At 33.2% G+C, this 21,659-nt stretch overlaps 1 protein-coding gene across 1 annotated transcript; it reads right to left on the reverse strand.

Annotated features, from left to right (window-relative positions):
• Window positions 1-52: 52 nt before the first annotated feature.
• Window positions 53-21,138, reverse strand: LOC124534796 (ras GTPase-activating protein 1). The gene is made up of 20 exons (XM_047110811.1): window positions 20,635-21,138; window positions 20,379-20,492; window positions 18,717-18,789; window positions 18,345-18,498; window positions 17,904-18,028; window positions 14,606-14,761; window positions 14,111-14,297; window positions 12,980-13,273; window positions 12,281-12,451; window positions 11,624-11,799; window positions 11,225-11,297; window positions 10,950-11,068; window positions 10,530-10,660; window positions 9,538-9,707; window positions 6,373-6,501; window positions 6,140-6,269; window positions 5,156-5,310; window positions 4,175-4,307; window positions 3,575-3,748; window positions 53-3,024 (listed from the first exon to the last, which is right to left on the reverse strand). The coding sequence occupies exons 1-19, from the start codon at window positions 20,789-20,791 to the stop codon at window positions 3,597-3,599; spliced, it is 2,799 nt and encodes a 932-aa protein (XP_046966767.1). The 5' UTR covers window positions 20,792-21,138; the 3' UTR covers window positions 53-3,024; window positions 3,575-3,596.
• Between the last annotated feature and the right edge of the window lie 521 nt (window positions 21,139-21,659).

Consider the following 21,659-nt stretch of genomic DNA (forward strand, 5'->3'; position numbering starts at 1 on the left):
TAAAGCAACAGTCTTACATGCTGATGTTAACAAGTGCCAATTATGATTGGTGGAATATTGCAATTTTTCAAGAATAATATTTGTCAGCAATGCTTTGAACTTTCCTTTTTATGAATAAATAATGGAAGTAACAGAATTGGATTGAAGATATGAGGTTGTATGTACGATACAAGATTATATAAATGCCTTACAAAACCATGAATGGATGAACAATTTCAAATAATACCTTTATTTTAATTGAAGTACAAAATTTCTTATTCAGAGCTGTTTAATTATATTGTTATATCATTACATTTGTCTTGAAAACCTAGTGCATATTAAAACTCTAACATATCTATAAATTAGAGCATAAATCAGTCTAGACATAGTCCTCTAAAATAGCTAAAATAGTTAAATACAGCGACACACATACAACTACAAGCTATTGCTAAAAAAATATGTAATTAACTTCGATGCATTGAGTCACATTATTACAACTGTTATGGAGGTGTTGGTATATAGTAAAAAATTACTTTTTAAATGTGTAAATGAGAAGATCCTTCCCGGATATGAGACTAGCCTCAATAAATTGCGTTGCCAAAGACGGACTTGTTACATCTATTACTTAATAATAATTATGGTAATATATCAGTTAATCGTAGTACAGGGTACAGAGGCAAGTATAAGTCAATTAAAATACAGAAAGTCCAACTACTAGGTTGACTGTGAAATGATTTGATTTTGTTTATTGTATAGTGAGTGGTATATATTGTATAACATATATTTTATTTTATTTCAGTAATAAAACGACCGTATAATTTAGTTCGTAAAAAAGAAAACAAAATAACAGAATATAGAAATAACATAAGATTTCTTTTCAAAAATTTTCATAATAATATGTTAATTGATAATAATCTAACAATAAATTGTCTGGTGTTAATATTTGTAGGTTTTTAATCATTAGGAAATACGTGATTACGAATTCTTATGAATATAAAAAGTTACAAAAAAAATAAATACCATTTAGATTTTGAAATTCTATAATGCCCCTGATAAAAACTTTCTAATACTAAAGAAGTGATACTAATAAATAAAAATATTTTTTATTAAAAATGAAATTACTATGCTTTTATCAATGATATATTGAATAAGCTAAAATATTGTGGTGTTTAATGCTAATTAAAAAGTTAATTACTATTCTGGGTTATCTTTTTCACTACGAATTACTTGCTGGTTACAATTTTAAAATTGTTTATGGAAAACTATAATAAAGATTAATATCTATATTAATCAATATAAGACACGCAACTAATAATTATTATGAAGGATAAATATTGTTAATTATTTTCTTTTATACCAATTAGTAAAAATAATATAGACGGAGTGTTAACTACTAACTTGTAGGATAAGCCAGCTAAAGTAAAATGAAATACCTATCAAAGTAATACAATCTGAATTGATAACCTCCTTCCGTTTTTAGTCGGTTTATATAGTAGTGATACAGTTCTAGAACATGTTTGTTCTATATTTAAAAATATTTATAAAAATGATTGCTTCTATTCAATTTGTAAATATTAAACTGTATAAAACTTTCGATTATATGAATTTTGAGATCGAAAACGAATATCTGTAAGATGAAACATACTTCTAGTTAAAGTGTTAAAATACCTTAATAAGTAAAAATAAAATCCAGTCAATTAATATGCATAATGTTAGTAAGGTTTTATGCGTGTTACCCATCAAATATCGAGTATTACCTTAAAATAGCTTTTAATTAGTAAAAAGTTTAAAATAGTAAATAATAACGGATTATTAAATGCAATCAGATTAAGTGTGCATAATAAATATTACTTAAAATTTAATAAGCTAAGTGATTTAGTATGATTTATAAAATATGCAAATGAAAGCAGTGAAGAAAAAAGCAAGCCAAAATGGCCGCCTGTATATTAAATATGGCACTATATTAATTTCTTAGTTGAGCACGAAAAATACAACAGTCGTAACTTTTTAAAAACAAAAACCATGCCATAAGGCACAAAAATCATTTCTAAATGCCATTATAAGAATGTAAGTAATAATAACCGAATATAAAAAAGAGATACTTCCAAGACCTTTTTTATCACAGAATAAATTGTAAAAATGTGCAGTTATTATACAAGAAATAAAAAGGGACTCACATACACGTTTTTTCTAATATCTACTCAGACAAAGATCTATCACATTCAATTCTTCATTCTAAAACATTTTTGGTGTCTCACAATCGACGGTCGAATAATCTTACCACTACATATATCTAGACTTAACATACGAATTAAGAGCATGGAGATAGTAAAATATATAAATCTAATGTAATACTTATGTGATGTAACAAGTATAACTCCGAGACTTTAAATCGAGCGACCTTGACTTATTCACTCACATTGAAGCGAGGTAATTGGTATAAAAGGGGACCATGTACAAAATTGTAGCAAAATTACCATTTACGTTTTTTTTATAATATTGTGTAATTTCTACTCAATTTAATCATATTGTTGTTCTTCGCCTCCTCTAGATCCTATACTATGTAAATATGTACTATATGAGCTTGATTATACTGACAAATCAATAGCTATTACTAATAATTGAGATGCTGAAAAAAACTTGATACAATGTACGATACATAAAGAAATATATCCAATTACAGAATAGTTCTTGGTGTTTACATGTTTTAGCCATGTACCATTATTATTATTTCGGTTAAATAATATTTAAACGCATAATAATCGCTAAGAATAAATACGACCTAAATACTAGAGAGCTATTTTGTCCATTTGCGCCTTAAATACTCTAAATAGGCAATAAAATAAATGTTTGTCATACACAAAATAATATATAAAAATAGTAAACGACGAATACATGTTTGGCACGAGAAGGCTACGATGTTGTGTATTCATACGAATAAACTAAGACGAAGCTAAAGCTAAGGATGACTACACGTGTACGACTAAGATTCAGTCCTGCGCGGAGAATCGCCTAACGCTAACGCTGTCTCATTACTGTTTTACCCTGAAACAAAAAAAAACATATAATTACCCACGTTAAATGGTTATTAATATTTCGCCCTTATATTATTTCTGTATTTACACAAAATGGTCAAAACGTACAACAAAACACAATAATAGGATTAAAAATATATCAACAAGTGTACAATCAGAGCAAGGAAACCTTCGTTAGTTTTTAAATTCATTCCTATACCAAGTCTTAAACCCTTAGTACCTTTTGAATCTAAACATCAAATCATTGCGACGCAATATGTCATTCTCAAACGCTAAAGCAGATTATCGCTCATACTGAGCACACGAAAATAGATCTTAAAGTGACGAACCTTTTCTTACCGACTGTACATAACTTGTATCTATAAGGTTTTAAAATGCTATGTTTTACAAATATTTAAAATATATTAGAGTCTCTTATGAATGGTGTTATTTCTTTTACAGTAAACTAATATAAAAAATAATAAATGGATCTCAAGTCTTATACTTGTTATCATATTATTTAAACTCAACAGGAACGAATTAACTATGTTTTATTCATGACACTATATTAAATTATTTACCTGTTTTTTTTGAAGGCGTATCCTATCTGATCATTTCAAGATACTTATGCTTATGCTTGGTAAGCATTTCAGTCACTGTTACCAACTTCCTGATCGCTGGCTGAGTCTTAGACAAATTCTGGAGCTCCGTTAAATGTGAGACACAAATGTGGTGGATAGTTGCTAACTCTTTAGCTGCAAACGAGAAAATAATATTTATCATAGTGACACACACACACAGCTGAGATGGCCCAGTAGCTGAGATGGCCCAGTGGTTAGAACGCGTGCATCTTAACCGATGATTTCGAGTTCAAACCCAGGCAAGCACCACTATATATTTGTGCTTAATTGTGTTTATAATTCATCTCATGCTCGGCGGTGAAGGAAAACATCGTGAGGAAACCTGCATGTGTCTAATTTCATCGAAATTCTGCCACATGTGCATTCCACCAACCCGCATTGGAACAGCGTGGTGGAATACGTTCCAAACCCTCTCCTTGATGGAAGAGGAGGCCTTATCTCAGCAGTGGGAAATTTACAGGCTGTTACTTTACTTTACTTTACTTTATAGTGACACAATTATGCGGTCAATATATTATATTTAATTTTATTATATCTTACCTATATCAAAGTTGTTATTGGAGTTCGGCGGTGTATTACCAGGATCCTGCACGGAGCTCAATTGGTCCAAGAATACAACCATTCGTTCCTTGTTCTTCAAGATGAATGGATTCACAACTTCCATATAAGGTTCCTAAAATAAATTCGTTAAATAAAATAAATGTTTTTATATTTATTGATATTAAATTTTAATTAACTGCCTTTATTTCGTCCTTATTTTATCGTAAGCATTTTGTATTGTTTATATATCATCCTCCTGCCCTTTTCCCAATTTTATTTGGGGTCGGCGCAGCATGTCTTCTCCTTTCATACTTCTCTGTCAGACGTCATCTCTCAAGTAACATTCTTTCTAACCATATCGCCTTTCACACAGTCCATCCATAGTTTTCTTGGTCGTTCTCTACCTCTATATCCATCCACATCCATGCTCAAGGCCTTCCTCACAATGTGTTACTCATTCCTCCGCATTATATGCCCATACCATCATACCATAATTTGTATTGTTTATATAATATAAACTAATTTAATTAAAATCTACTGGAGACTAATATCATAAATATAAAAATAGAAACGAATGATATGTTGTGGTATGAATAATAATCCGAAAGGTGATCGAAGATTTAAAAAAGTTAATATAGCTTATTCTATCTAACTTGGTGGTAGGGCTTTGTGCAAGCCCGTCTGGGTAGGTACCACCCACTCATCAGTTATTCTACCGCCAAACAACAGTACTCAGTATTGTTGTGTTCCGGTCTGAAGGGTGAGTGAGCCAGTGTAACTACAGGCACAAGGGACATAACATCTTAGTTCCCAAGGTTGGTGGCACATTGACGATGTAAGGAATAGTTAATATTTCTTACAGCGTTAATGTCTATGGGCGATGGTGACCACTTACCATCAGGTGGCCCATATGCTCGTCCGCCAACCTATACCATAAAAAAAAAAAAATTCAGGAAAGTTTTTTTTTTCTAAATTCTGTACCTTAGCTCCGAACTCGATGAGGTTGGCGAGGTTCTGCAGACACTTGGCGACCATCAGCAGAGAGCGCTGCGCGTGCGGCGGCGGCGCGGCCGACACCAGACCCCACGCGCGCGGTTCCACCAGCGCCGGGCAGATCAGGCGCAGGAATATGAACGCTGCCGGGGAGACACGGGCATATTGGTATTAGATCTGTCTAATATAATCCAGGGGAGACACGGGCTTATTGGTATTAGATCTGTCTAATATAAACGATGTCATAACGTCTTACAAAATGACTTATGAATAAATAGTTTTTTAATAATGTTTTACTGGCTATATAGATTTTTGTTCCTTTTTCGTTTGTGTCAAACGAGTTTACTTGTAAGAATGGTCTAGAATAAGTCAGTACGATAATAAAATCCTTTGACATCGTTACATTTTGTTTGCTTTTTCTACATAAATCTATCAATTGGGATGTTATATATAGATGGTAGCTTTGTGATTCCCAAAATTACCAGACATCAAAAATATATGGATATAATCTATAACTATATATATTCAACATATATATGTATAGTACGACACAACTTAGATGTCGCATCGGCAAAATTCGTAAAACCGATCGCATCCGAATTAAGTACGCTATCCCAAATTATCAATATTTATTTCTGATGCGAATATGATCTTTACACAAACGTAATAACTTGTAATATCATATGACTTAATATATTCGTCAATTTGACGCGTCGATATTCATGCACTTGCTTTCTCTGACGCGTGAATCTATAGCGACCAATAGCGTCGAATGGCGCGATAGGGAACTATTTCTATTGGTTGTGTAAATCGGCAGTGATCGGTTTTATTTTCATTCCATTGCATTTTCCGATGCTACATCTAATTTGTGTCGTACTATAAGAACTTATTATTAGGAATTTAAGTTGCTCATAAGCTACTTCTATTTGGTTAATTTTTTTGACTTGATCGTAAATTATTGGTAAATCTAACCTGACACGACTCGAGTGCGTACAAATCTTTCATTTGGCCACTTGGAGACGGCGGACCGTTGCAGGCAACCGCACAAGTAACGGACTGGTCGAGGACACGCTTCCGGAGACGTGAATATTGACAGTGTGATCTGTAAACAAAAATATTTTTTTTCAAAAACGTTTTGATTTTGTACTTTCGAAAAAACTTGGCTTTTATAATATGTTAGTATGTAATTGTTATGATATCGGTACCTGGTCGAGAATCATAAGCAGGAATTCTGCGTTATTGCAAGCATCGTCAGGTGAGTCCATTTTCGTTGGATTCAATTCAGCTGATTGTTTCGCATCGATAAGCTTCTGAACCGTTTCAGCTATAGCTGCCTAAAAAATCGATCAGAAATTATTAGTTTTTTGTTTTTATAGTATAAACATAATAGGCTATTAGCCTGGTTTTTTTTTAAATCCATTTTATATTATTTAGTAGAAGTTAAGGAACCCAATAAAAGTTGTGTTTTTTATTTCTAGTACAAATTTGCCGAAAAAAGTCATATTAAAAATTACATTTTAAATAGCGCGCAAAAACGCTACTTGGAAAATATGGCCCTGCAATGGGGTCGATGACGTCACTTTCCTGTATTTTAATCTGCGGTACATATAGTAGAAAAGCAAAGTTTACAAGAAAGTGACTTAATCATAAGCCCGGCCAATCAGGAGCGTTTTGTGTAACGTGATAAACGTTTAAAAAAATGCATTTTTATTTATGGAATTCTGAATAAATTAAGTATTATTTTCAACTTTCATTAGTAAACAACCATTTTTAAACTCATAATATACACTGATTACAATAATTCATAATTTATTTTTCGCATTGTCAAATAGCCTATTTAACGTACTAAATTATTTATATTTCTTTTAGGAATGGATTATTCACATGGCCCTTTATGCGACCGATTGCATCTCATCCTTTTTTAACAAAAGTTTATTTTTATTTGTAACATAAGAAGATGATAAAATATAATCATATAGATATCATATATTATAAAACAAAATCGCTTACCGCTTTCTGTCCCTGTGTATTGCTTAGATCTTTAAAATTACGCAACTGATTTTGATACGGTTTTTTTAGATAAATAAATTGATTCGAGGAGAAGGCTTATAAGACATGGACAATGTACTAAAGAAACACTTTCAAACATTTTTTACTTTGCCGTCTCGTAAATTCAAATCGTTCATAAAAAATACATTGGTAAAAAAGGCGTATTATTCGATACAAGATTTTCAACCGACTTCCAAAAGGAGGAGGTTATCAATTCGTCTGTATTTTTTTTTTTTTTTTTTTTTTTTATGTTTGTTACCTCATAACTTTTCACTAGGTGAACCGATTTTGATAATTTTTTTTTTGTTTGAAAGGTAGTGCTTCCCGTGGGGTCCCATTTTTTTTATTTTTTTTTCCGATGATGGTATCCATGTGAAAACGACATAAGTCTTAAATTTGCATTATGTATATGCGCGACAAATAGGTGAATAACTGAAAATCACGTTAACCAATATTGATAATTCTTTTTTTATTATAAAATATATACTTCAAGGGTAATTTGGTGAAAGTTTGGTAAGGTTCTGAGCACAGGATCCATGACAAAGTAACGGAACGGAAGGGAACGGAACAATTCTGAGGAGCACGTTAGCGATACTCGGTCGAATCTTTTATTTATAGGTTATTTGGATATTTGAGTCACCTTTCGTAATGTGGTTATGTTTATGTAATTATCATAGTCGAATATTATAATCAACTAGCTACCCACCCCGGCTTCGCACGGGTGCAATACTGATACTAAATATACTACAGAACATCGCAAACTTCTAAAATTATCAGTGTTTCTTTACTATATTTTTCATGTATTATATACACAAACCTTCCCCTTGAATCACACTATCTTTTAAAAAAAACCGCATCAAAATCCGTTGCGTAGATTTAAAGATATAGGGACAGAGAAAGCGACTTTGTTTAATACTATGTAGTGATGGAACTCCTATACGGCTCGCAGTTAGGGTGCGATATGGGGCAGAATTTCTTACTATCTTTTATCAAATTTTGTGTATGTGATGTGATGTCATATGATGTACGAAATATAGTTGGCCTTTTTCAAAGTTTTTTTGCTGAGTTCGATTATTACAGCTCTTTCGAGGGATCCTTGTAGTTTACGCCGCGTGACGTATTAAATCCGCATTTTCGAAAGTCTATTTTTGCTTTATTCGCAAGTTTCCTTTGAAATTGTCCTCGAAGTAGTTTCTGACTCATATAAACGGAACGCTTAATCTATCCATATTAAAAAAAATTAGTTAGTCAACATCAGCTTCACTTAAAATAAAAAAATAAATAAAATTTTAACAAAAAGAAAAACCGACTTCAAACAAAACACTAATTTAAAACAAATGAATATGCACGAAAAAGTAATAAAAATAATTGCGTATTCAACATATTTTTTAGAGTCTTCCTAAGTTAAATGAAATGAAAAATATTAGACTACTTAAAAGTCGATTAACGATTATATCATGTAGTTATAATTATTGTTATAATTGGAGTCGGTGTCAGCAACATAAGAAGATGATAAAATATAATCATATAGATATCATATATTATAAAACAAAATCGCTTACCGCTTTCTGTCCCCTGTGTATTGCTTAGATCTTTAAAATTACGCAACTGATTTTGATACGGTTTTTTTAGATAAATAAATTGATTCGAGGAGAAGGCTTATAAGACATGGACAATGTACTAAAGAAACACTTTCAAACATTTTTTACTTTGCCGTCTCGTAAATTCAAATCGTTCATAAAAAATACATTGGTAAAAAAGGCGTATTATTCGATACAAGATTTTGTAGATGATAAAAAAGCTTAGAATTAATACCTGTTGACTTTCCGGCAGGATATATTACCTAATTTAAATAATTGTATGAACTAACATGACTGTATTTTTTTTTAATGTTGAAAAAAGAGTAACTACTGAGTTTCTTGCCTCGGTAGAATCTTCTTTCCGAACCGGTGGTAGCTTCACTTAATTGTTAAATGACGATTCAAAAGTGCTTATAAAAGCCCACTTGAATAAAGTATACTTTGATTTTGATTTTTGAAACACGAACAAATTCTGTAGTATAGTTTAGTATGAGCTAGGGATCGTACCTGCAGGAAGGCCTTGTTGCCTCGGTAGAATCTACTTTCCGAACCGGTGGTAGCTTCACTTAATTGTTAAATAACCATTCAAAAGTGCTTATAAAAGCCCACTTGAATAAAGTATACTTTGATTTTGATTTTTGAAAACACGAACAAACTCTGTAGTATATATTAGTATGAGCATAGCACCGTTGCGCTAGGGGTCTACACTTTAATATGAGCATAGCACCCTTGGGGTCGCACCTGCAGGAAGGGCTTGCAGAGCGCGTGCATGAACTCGTCGAGCACGGCCGTGGCCAGCGACGCGGCTCGCAGCAGCGCACGGTGGTCGGGCTCGCGCGACACCTCCGCCGTGGCCAGCTCGCGCGCCAGCTCCGCGCCGCGCCCGCACTCCGAGAACGCGTGCAGCACGGCTGCGTGCACCACACACACGTTAGTGACCATTATACTCATACGCTAGGTTAAGACAAGTTGAAAGGGAAGTTGTTGTAAGTTATTGTATTATTATTTTTATTTAAAATGATTATTTGAACAATAACAAACTAATGCGTTGAATGGCTAGTTATTTTAAGACGAACACAGATGTTATCTTACTTTTTCTGTGTGTTCTCATGTAAGCGACTTTGTCTTTTTGAGAATAAATGTCTATAAACCTGAAGCCAATCTGATCGAAAGTACTACCACACACAACCCGGCGTTGTCATACGCTAGGTTAAGACAAGTTGAACGGGAAGCCAATCTGATCGAAAGTACTACCACACACAACCCGGCGTTGTCATACGCTAGGTTAAGACAAGTTAATAAATAAATAAATAAATAAATAAATAAATAATAATAAATATGAGACAACATCACATACATTACTCTGATCCCAATGTAAGTAGCTAAGGCACTTGTGTTATGGAAAGTCAGAAGTAACGAAGGTACCACAAACACCCAGACCCAAGACAACATAGAAAACTAATGATAATCTATATCGACTCGGCCGGGAATCGAACCCGGGACCTCGGAGTGGCGTACTCTTGAAAACCGGTGTACACACCACTCGACCACGGAGGTCGTCAAAAAAGGGAAGCCAATCTGATCGAAAGTACTACCACACACAACCCGGCGTTGTCATACGCTAGGTTAAGACAAGTTGAACGGGAAACTAATCTGATGGAAAGTATGGTAGTACTAACAACACCATACAATTCAGAATTTTTAATATGATTTTAAAATCATTTAAAGCTTACATGTCGCCAGAGGTTGTCTATCAGTACGGCAAAGATCAGCCAGGGCCTTCACTGCTGGTAAACCTGGTTCCAAAAGTAATTGACGAAGCGGGTTGTATTCCTCGCGAGGCATTACCAACTCTTGCATGTATCTATACAAAAAATAAAAAAGATATAATAAATATGTATGATTTTTTAATTTTAATCAATTATCAAATTTTACAGTCTGTTTTTATGCATTAACCCTTCACAACTTTGGTTTCATTACAAAGAGCATTGGGCAACTTACTAAAATTTAAAAAATCGTATAAGTCACATCTAAGCAACGCAAAATATCAGCCGGTTGGGTAATGATATATAATAGTGACTCGTTAAATACAAAACAACACGGTACATAAGTATTAGCTACAAATGTCTATGAAGCAATTCTGATTTATTTACCTTATTCGAAGCCTCAAAGAACCCCACTCTCCGATAGGGGTCATGCCAGCGAGTGGATACCATTCCTCGATTTCTTCACCGTTAGCTAAGTTTGCTAATTCTATCGTTAATTCCGCAACCTGATTAAAATTAACAAAAATTTGTATTTCTAATATTTACTTAGAATATAACAATCATGATTATTATTACTACTTTGAACATAAGATTTTATTTCTAAAATTACTATAATACTGAACAAAAGTTAGAGAAACAAAATATATTCTAAATATACTTACTTCAGACTCTTTCCCTCTCTTTCCGGTATTATGCACCGTAATCGTAAACGAAGTTACATCTGGTGGGACATCACTAGAAACAAGTAAAATTATAATAATTATTACAATTCACTTGGTAAATTTGGTGTTTGGTGTTTATAAAAGAGCAGTTCGTGATATCTTAAATTCTGTTTTTAACTCTTTTACCTAGAGTGATAATGTATTTGCAGTTTTTAGTTTTGTTTTACTTTCAAATTTAATTTAATTCAATTTGTTATTTTTTTTAAGTGGAAACTTGATTGATTTCTGATTTTTTGTTTTATATTACAGTGTTTTTAAAATTGTTTGTTTCCCAAATAAATAAAATAAAAATAAATAAACCGCAACTAAGTGGAGTAGAGTTACGAGTTGGGCACTCACTCGAAGACGAACTCGTCGTCCCAGTGCGGGTCGGGCGAGGGGCGCGCGCGCGTGCGCGCCACGGGCGCCGCGCCCAGCGCCAGGCGCAGGTGCGGGCGCGGCGCCAGGCGCGCCGGCAGCCGGTGCGCCGTCACGCAGCGCACGCGCAGCGCGCGCAGCCACACCACGCGCGCCACCTGCGCGCACGCACCTCATTGAGACAAGCCCTCACTCATAAAGATTATGTTTTTAAATGCGAGAAATTCCTGAACTCGGTGTTCTCTACTCTTTTTTTTTTAATAATAAATAAATAAATAAATAAATATGAGACAACATCACATACATTACTCTGATCCCAATGTAAGTAGCTGAAGCACTTGTGTTATGGACAATCAGAAGTAACGACGGTACCCAAAAACACCCAGACCCAAGACAACATAGAAAACTAATGGTAATCTACATCAACTCGGCCGGGAATTGAACCCGGGACCTCGGAGTGGCGTACCCATGAAAACCGGTGTACACACCACTCGACCATGGAGGTCGTCATTCTCTACTCTAGCTGGCTTTTCCCAGTGTAGAGGTTGCGGGTTCGAATCCTGAGTTGGGCGAGACTGTAATAAGTCAGCGTTCAACTTCCTAAACAAGACATGAAGCGGTCGGTGAGGTCATGCTCACCTTGCAGTGGTGGCGCGCCTGCTGCGGCACGCAGAGCGGGCGCAGCGCGTCGAGCCAGGCGCGCAGCTCGTGCGCGGCGGCGGCGGCCAGGAACGTGTGCGTCGACAGGCACGGCAGCGCGCGCTCCACCAGCTGGAAGCAGAACTCGCGCTCCCACAGCGACTCGTGCACCTGCGAGCAAAGAGGGGTTTAAAAAAAAAATGTAAAGTAACAGCCTGTAAATTCCCACTGCTGGGCTAAAGGCCTCCTCTCCCTTTGAGGAGAAGGTTTGGAACATATTCCACCACGCTGTTCCAATGCGGGTTGGTGGAATACACATGTGGCAGAATTTCAATGAAATTTGTCACATGCAGGTTTCCTCACGATGTTTTCCTTCACCGCTGAGCACGAGATGAATTATAAAGACAAATTAAGCACATGAATCAGCGGTGCTTGCCTGGGTTTGAACCCGCAATCATCGGTTAAGATGCACGCGTTCTAACCACTGGGCCATCTCGACTCGGGTTTATTTAACGACAATCATTAATATTATATCACAAATATTTTATCATTTTAAAACGGAAACCCTGACAAGAAATAACTTGTTATGATAATATGTTTCGATCAAGGTCATAACAAACGTCCACAGATTCAAATAAAACAGCGATTTGCCCTTTGAACATTATTAAGAAATTTTCAAAATTAAACTCATCAAATTACCTGATACAGATATGCACAGGATAGATCTATCAACCCCTTCGGTTTTGTTCGTTTCGGAGAATCGTAGAAGTAGAGATGTGTATCGGTCCCCTCTTGTAAAAGGACGAAGTATAACGCCTTCCACTTCTTGGCGCCCTTGTCCGACTTCTTGTGGAGGTAGCCCTGGTGTTTGATGCCTTTCATCTTCTTGAGGCCGATCTGGTCCCTGCACTCCCGAAGCGTGGCGTATATTTTCTCAGCCGCAGCACCGGTCGCGTTTTGTTGCGGCTCTATTATATGACCTTCGGCGATCAACTGTGAATTAGAGAAATAAAATAACTTACTATTATTAGTATTGTTAATTTAGTGAACAAATTTTAATGGATTAAAGCTGTAGAGAGAGAAAAATTACGGCATGATCGCTTTTCTTACGAGTGAATACGAAAACTTAGTTCGTGAAATCTGTTAAATTTCTAACTGTATATAGGAAAATTCTTGAAATGCTTTTTTAAAATTGATAAAAAAAAAACGACAGCTCACGTTAATATTTTTATCATGACATGACATGACGATATTAGTCCTTATCAAAACGAATGAATAAATATTTTATAGATTTTTTTGTAAATAACGATTACGAATATGATGAGTCGTTAGCAATATAATAGTACATATGAATATTTGAAATAAAAAAGACATAGAGCGACCAGTCCACTTGGGTGAACACACAAGTAACGTAATTATAGACACAAATATATTTATTTTATTATTTTTTACTTGCCGAGGGCAAGATAAACATCGATTCAATTAAGATCCACATATTCTATCATCTCGGCAATCTTGGCACATTTTCAAACAATAACTAAAAATCTTAGATTATTTATATATCTAGATATGAGTGTTGCACTACAAAAGAACTAAAACAAAGAAGCTAACTTTATTATCTTGGTGTGCGTGACGCCACACTACTGTCCTTTATACTTTATTGTACAACACACAGGGAAAATAAAAGAATTCAAAATAGATCCAGCCTAAATAAAAGAGGATTGACTATTTGACTTGTGTACGCGTACTTAGTACCAAACTGCTTAACAAAGCTTTAACATTCTATCAAGACGTATAAATAATCAAAGCCAAATTTATAATATAACTCACGGGCTGCCCCAGCGTGTGCCCTTCCACAATCTGCTCCTTCCTGTATCTGTTGATGACAGCATCCAGACATTCGAACGTCCTTCCACCCATAAGGTACCTCACCCCCTTCTTCTCAATTCTGAACCTTTGGATTTGATTGTTGATGTGGAAGAACAAGGAGTAATCTCCGGGAGAATTGTCCGAGGGTCTGGAAAAAAAGTGGATATATAGATAGGTGGCTTCAAATTCAAATAGTTACGTAAATACAAAAAATATTCTTACTTGATTGTAATATGTAATATAGTTATAATACGTCAATGTCATACTTTAATCGTGGTAAATATGCCCAAATGTATTTTATTAAAATGTATGACATTAGAAGACCAAGCATAATTCAAATAAACAACAAAAATCTTATCGAGACTTCCGTTTTACATCAGCCATACATTATTCGAGGATTACCCTCGAATATATATTATGAGCACAAATAGCATATCAGTATGCTATGAGACATACCTGACGAGGAAACTGCCAGGACCTGCTTTCACGAGCATATCAACAGCCTCACTCTTGGTGCAGTTGGGGTGGAACCAAGAGAACACGGTGTTCGGATCAATAGACGGGTCCAGATCCTCGACTAACTCTCTGAAGATCATTCCTTGCTCCCCCGTTCTGTCAATTATTTTTTAATAAATAAATAATATGAGACAACATCACTCACATTACTCTGATCCCAATGTAAGTAGCTGAAGCACTTGTGTTATGGGAATCAGAAGTAACGACGGTACCACAAACACCCAGACCCAAGACGACATAGAAAACGAATGGTAATCTACATCGACTCGGCCGGGAATCGAACCCAGGACCTCAGAGTGGCGTACCCATGAAAACCGGTGTACACATCACTCGACCATGGAGGTCGTCAAGTTAATAAATAATCTTCATACATTCATCGCAACATTTTAAATGTTACTTTACGATTAAAATGTTACTTTACTCATTTTCGATGGACGAATTATAATGATTAACGACAAATACTATTTGCCATAGAAGTTACAACAACAGCCTATAAATTTCACACTGCTGGGTTAAGGCCTCCTCTCCCTTTTAGGAGAAGGTTCGGAGAATATTCTACCACGCTGTTCCAATGCCGGTTGGTGGAATATCCATGTGACAGAATTTCATTGAAATTGGACACATGCAAGTTTTCTCACGATGTTTTCCTTCACCGCCGAGCACGAGATAAATTTTAAACACAAATTAAGCACATACACATTCAGCGGTGCTTGCCTGGGTTTCGAAATATATTGCAATTAAAACCAATACAATAGATATAAGATTTGTTTAAAGTTGTTTTGATTTTTATTATGTTTGTTTAGACACGAGGAGGAAATATAAACTAATAACGCCTAGTTTCCGGCTTCGTAAAGTTAATACATCCGTCTTGGGGCACGGTATTCGTTTCGATAATAAGACTAGCTATTTTTAACTTGGCCATTTAAAAAAAACTTTGATAAATAAGGCATATTATTATATTTTTATATATAATAAGAAAGTTACCATGTTAATGTATAATTATTCCTTTCTTAGAGATAAGCAATAACCATTTTTATCGATATTTATTAATAAATCAATAAATTAAAAATTATAAGTGCAGGTTGCACTTAATTTAAATGAAAGAATGTAATGTAAATATTATGAATACAAATAATTAACTGGTAGATTGATACTATTGCGACAAGATTTCGGACATAGTACTAAGTGATTATCACTTTAAAAAAGGTTTTTTTATTTTATGGTTTAGGCTGGTGGACGAGCATATGGGCCACCTGATGATAAGTGGTCACCATCACCCATAGACAAAGACGTTGTAAGAAATATTAACTATTCCTTACATCGTCAATGTGCTACCAACTTTGGGAACTAAGATGTTATGCCCCTTGTGCCCGTAGTTACACTGGCTCACTCACTCTTCAAACCGGAACACAACAATACTGATCACTGTTGTTTGGCGGTAGAATAACTAAGATAAGATGAGTGGCTGGTACCTACACATACGGGCTTGCACAAAGCCCTACCACCATAGATAGGTATTGTAACCGGTAAAAAACTAAATTAATTTATAAAAATATTCAATTAAATTTGTCAGTGAAGACAATCCATTTCTTGAACGTAATGAATATTCTTACATTGTAACTTTAATAGGCTAAAATGAATAAGTATTATAAATTACTAAAGATATTAATTTCGGGATATTTACCATGTTTTTTTTATTTTTGTTCGGTGGAGCTCGATATTTCGACATTATCTACGAATGTCTTGTTCAAGAGAACAGTTCAGTCTCGTCAAAAATAAAAAAAAAACATGGTAAATATCCCGAAATTAATACCTTAAGTAATAAAAATAACCATTTTAATTTACAATCTTAAGTATTATAAAGTTACACGACAAGAAAGTGAAGTTGTTTTAAATCCGTGATTTTGTTTTATAATTTTGTACCAGTTTTAATATAAATCTCGAACGTGAAGGGTAATCATTCTACCTTGACAGTTCTACTTGACCTGGCGCGACCTCATGAATTATTAAGGATGAACATATACGTGAAAAGCTACGGCTAAACATACGCTGCAATTACGTGTTTCATTTATAATAATTGTATAATTTCAAATAAAATACATAGTTTCCCCTGTATTGGAAATTGTTAACTGTAATAATTGGCAATCCCGTCATGTTGTGCATGCACCCTTAGGGTTATAATCTGTTCGATACTATTAATGTTTAAGAAATATTCTCTATGTGATTGTAACCTGTTGTGTTTGCCTTAATAAATAAATAACTTAAAATGTCTTAATGTTCATATAATAAAAAGTATTTCCACGTTAATATTATTAGTAGTATCGTATTCAATACATTTACAAACTAAATATTTTTCAAGTGATAAAAAATATATATATATTAGTATGATTTAGTTACTTTGTTATTAATAGTTCGACTGTACCCTACAAAGTAACAGGAAATATTATAATGAAAAAAAAAAAAAAAAAAAAAAAACAAAAATAAAGAAACGCGTCAAACTACTTAGTCACTGTTCAAAAAAAGAATCATACATTCTATAATAGTATTTTATTATAATTAACCACATCCTACGTTTCACACTCATCATTGACTTGGAAGGAATTACGCACTAATAAATACGAGCAGGTAAAATATACATACCACGAAAAAAAGAAAACAAATGTAGAATAACAAATATCGAGAGCTATTTTCCTTGTTTCAAATGTTTTTTTTTTTTTTCTTAAATTATTGTTTGTGTAATATATTTAGGCAAAGTAAAAACAGTTCAGTACCTTATCTCTTCTGCCTCTAATGATTTTTTTTGTTGCATTTGGCCAGTATAAATAAAATAAACGTTCGAAAAATGAAAATTTTCGAAAAACTGGAAAACCTAGTTTTGTTTACATAAAGGTATAATTTTCGGGTAAATATAAAATCATCTAAGAGCTACTAGTTTATGTTTTCAGTAACACGTACTAGATGTGTACATAGTCATACAACCATATCACATTAATATTTTTCAATTTAATATGAAGTTATCGATAAATACTTTATAACGACAAGGTTTTAGTAACTAAGATCTAAGAGCTACTAGTTTATGTTTTCCGTAACACGTGCTAGATGCGTACATACAGTCATACAACCATATCACATTAATATTTTTCAATTTAATATAAAGTAATCGATAAATAGTTTATAACGACAAGGTTTTAGTAACATTTATAGAGTATAACGAGTCTATTAGCGTTGAAGGTCAAACCTGTGTGCGGTGACCCACAACCAGCCGTCGCCCATGTCATTATGTACGAAGAATATGTCGCCCTTCTGGAAGGTCAACTCGTCCGTGTCGGGCATTTTGGTGTACGGTAAAATGGCCACCACACGCTGTATAAAAATAACATTTAAGTTAATTGAATACTAATTTAAGAAACAAAACATTTTTGACATATTTTTATTTTTCAAATACATAATAAAAACATCAACGTACCTTTAAATAAAACTAGTTATAACGGATTTTAATCGCGTATATTAATTATTTTGGACATCCCGACGTTTCGAGCACTTCACAGCGTTCGTGGTCACGAGTAGGTAAGGTAGTCTACCATACGCGTCTAATATACGCGATTAAAATCCGTTATAACTAGTTTTATTTAAATGTGTAATAATCGCGAAAATTTAAGACAACATTATCTAAACTTACCTTTTTGTCATTAACTGGTTCAGGAGGTGGTACGGGTTCGACCAATCGCTCGCGTTTCAGCAGATCTGAGCAGTGACTATAAAAGCCTACTAATTCAGTCAAGGAGTCGAACTGACGTCCCCCGATGTAATAATCACCACATACTGCGGTTATTCTAATTAAAAAAAAAAAAATAACATTAGCAATAAAAATTGAAACATGTATATATTTTAGAAAGTTATTTTTCAATAACATATTATTCATGGAAATTCATAAAATTTCATTTACGAACAGTTACCCATTATAAAATCACATTATATTTATTTTAGGTACCAGGAAAAATTATAATTAACAAACAATACACATGATATTGTTTTTGAGCAAATAGAATACCTGAAATGATTAATTCCTGTGCGACCCAAGTAGCTTAACACATATGATCCTGGTTTGCGATCACTTTCACGCACTGCAACAAATAAAATCTAGTTATTCGGAATACAGCACTGTGAGCATACCTTCTTATATCTAATTATAAAATCAATTAGGATCTCAAATGTTAAAGTAAGAAATCCCAGAAAGTCCTTTACTATCGAAACACAATGGTTACTATTGTTTAGTGATGGAAAATGAGTAAAAAAAATTATGCAATTTTAAGGTGGAGTGATGATTCAACATATTAACCAAAATAAACAAACATTGTATAGCTTCATACATATTAAATATGGAAGTTGAGTCAGGTTTTATGGAAACCAATGTGCATTCAGACATATTCAGAGAGTCAAAATAATCATATTATCTTTTGTTGGTCACTACATCATACTGTCTTTTTTTTAAGATACATTTGATTAGAAAATTAATAAATTTTAAATATGATTCATTTATATGTAATTCTTGGCTGGCACATTTTAAAAAAAAAAAAAATGTTTTTTGTGGGCTTTATTTGTGTCAAAATATCACAGATAATTTCTGTACATTAAATATTCAAGTTATATGAAATTTGTTAAATACAAAACTTAGGTAAAACAAAGTCACCATTGTTTTAATTATTTTAAATTTAGGCCAACATCACATTGCAACTAAATTATTAATAGTTTTAGTTGGAATACCAATTACAACTAATGATTGCTAGAAGCATCACAATGATTGCATAAATCAAACAAAAACATAGGCCATGTATTATTATTTGTTATACAATCAATACAAATATGAAAACTTCTTTGAAGATGCAAAGACATTGTCTTCACTTATTTGAATAAACAAGTACTTGAATGACAATAGCGTAATAAATGTTTTTTGTAAGTGTAAGTAGCTGTACTTTTACACAGACTTAACAAAAGAGATAACACAGGGAAACACTGCTATTGTTAAACATGATACAATGGAAAAACAATACTTAATTTAAATCATACGGAAAATTGACAAGACAAATGTTTGTTAATAATGTTGTCCACTTAAGTAGAACAAAAAAATAATTAAATTCAAAATTAATCATTGAACAATGTATAGCTCAAATACTACTATTTATAACTCATAAAAGAATTGTGCTATCTTGATAAATATATGGCTCTATAACCAGATATAACTAAATGGTAACATATTATTGCATAGAAACCTTAAACCTATGTAAAAATTACAAAATCATACATGCTGACTGTGTTTAAATAATTCAATTTTCAACATCTATATTTATTATCAAACAAATTAAGCTTTATATTTACACAGATTAATATAACACCAAAACAAACCAATTATAACCTAGCCTATTGCACCTATACCGGTATTTAATTACTTTTAATGATAGAGAATAGACTGCACCTTTACATGAATGTAAAATTTAAAGATTAACAATGAGGTAAAATACAGAATTATATTATCTATTAATAAAAACACTACTTCATAATTTTACTTTTTCTGTTCCAGTTGTCTATTTTATAGTTATACATAATGATGTAATTTTTTCATCATTCTCTTTAACTTTTAAGATAAACCATTCAAAATAATCAAGAAACCACCAAGCCAAAAAGAATAGGTGTAATAGAAAAAAATGTAACTCACCCAAGTAACTACCATGCTTTCCAGCTGCCCATAATCTTTCTTCAGAAGTGTATCTATCCAAACGGCCATGATACCATTCTGTTTCTGGTGGTGCTAGCACAGCTTGTCTCTCACCTATAGTTTCATCAACATTAAGCAATGATATTTCTTATTGGTATACCCAATAAATCTTATAAGCGTTAATAATCGAAAAAATTGGTCTACTCATTGCCATATTTTGATATTTTAAATCTAACTTTAATAAATATGGACATACCATTAGTACTTGGCCCATCAGCTTCATCTAGCTCTAAATCCGCCGCTAACTCTCCAATATCAACACCACCATCTTCAGATTCCGTCGACGGTGAACCCAACTTATCCTTTATAGGGGGTCCTATCGGCGCTCCCATTGCTCGAATAAGATCAGCCATTTTTATAACTTATCACCAAAAAATCTTAATAAATAATATTTATTATTTGGAACAAGATGATTCATACATTATTCACATCAGTAACACAACAATTTTAAGTTATCTTTATGTGTTTATGATAGAAACAAAATAAAATGACACCAAGTAACGATTACGACCTAATATGTATTCAGTACAGCAATATTAATATGAGTAATGTTATGTTTTCAGTTATAAATACTGAATACTTTTTAATCAATGATTATACAAGAAGACTACAGGAAATCTAATAGAAAGAATCTACTATCCTTGAACACATCAATACGCCCGTCCGATAATCAGACAAAAGTCACAAAATAGATTAATTTTGACAGTTAGTTTCATTTGACTACAGTGTAGCCATAATAAACTCGAAAATAATAATATATTACCCAGCTTGTAATCTAAGCGCTACACATTTGATCCCATATTTGTATGGCGTGTGCCACTACTTTTAAGGAAATTCAACGAATTTTTTTGAATAATGTACATGTTTTGAAACAAATGTATATTTACATTTAATTATTAATTATATTGCAACTTAAACGACACTTATATATTCTATTTTATCACTAAGTACACGTCTGTCGAAATCTTAATTTATAAATAAAATACTTAAAATTTGCCTTTTATTCATTTTATTTCAAAATGAATTAATTTTGATTCTAAAAAATGAAATAGGCCTTATGCTTCTGCTATATCTTTATCGGAACCAATTTAGCAAAATAATTTTGAATACATAGAAGTAAGAAAATAAACAGATTGTATTTAAATTAAAATTAATTTGAGTGTTTCGTATTAAAGAGTAGGTGTATAAAAATAATCACCAATTCTTAACAATCTGAACTCT

This window comes from Vanessa cardui, chromosome 13 (genome assembly GCF_905220365.1).
Source record: "Vanessa cardui chromosome 13, ilVanCard2.1, whole genome shotgun sequence".
Lineage (NCBI taxonomy): Eukaryota > Metazoa > Arthropoda > Insecta > Lepidoptera > Nymphalidae > Vanessa > Vanessa cardui.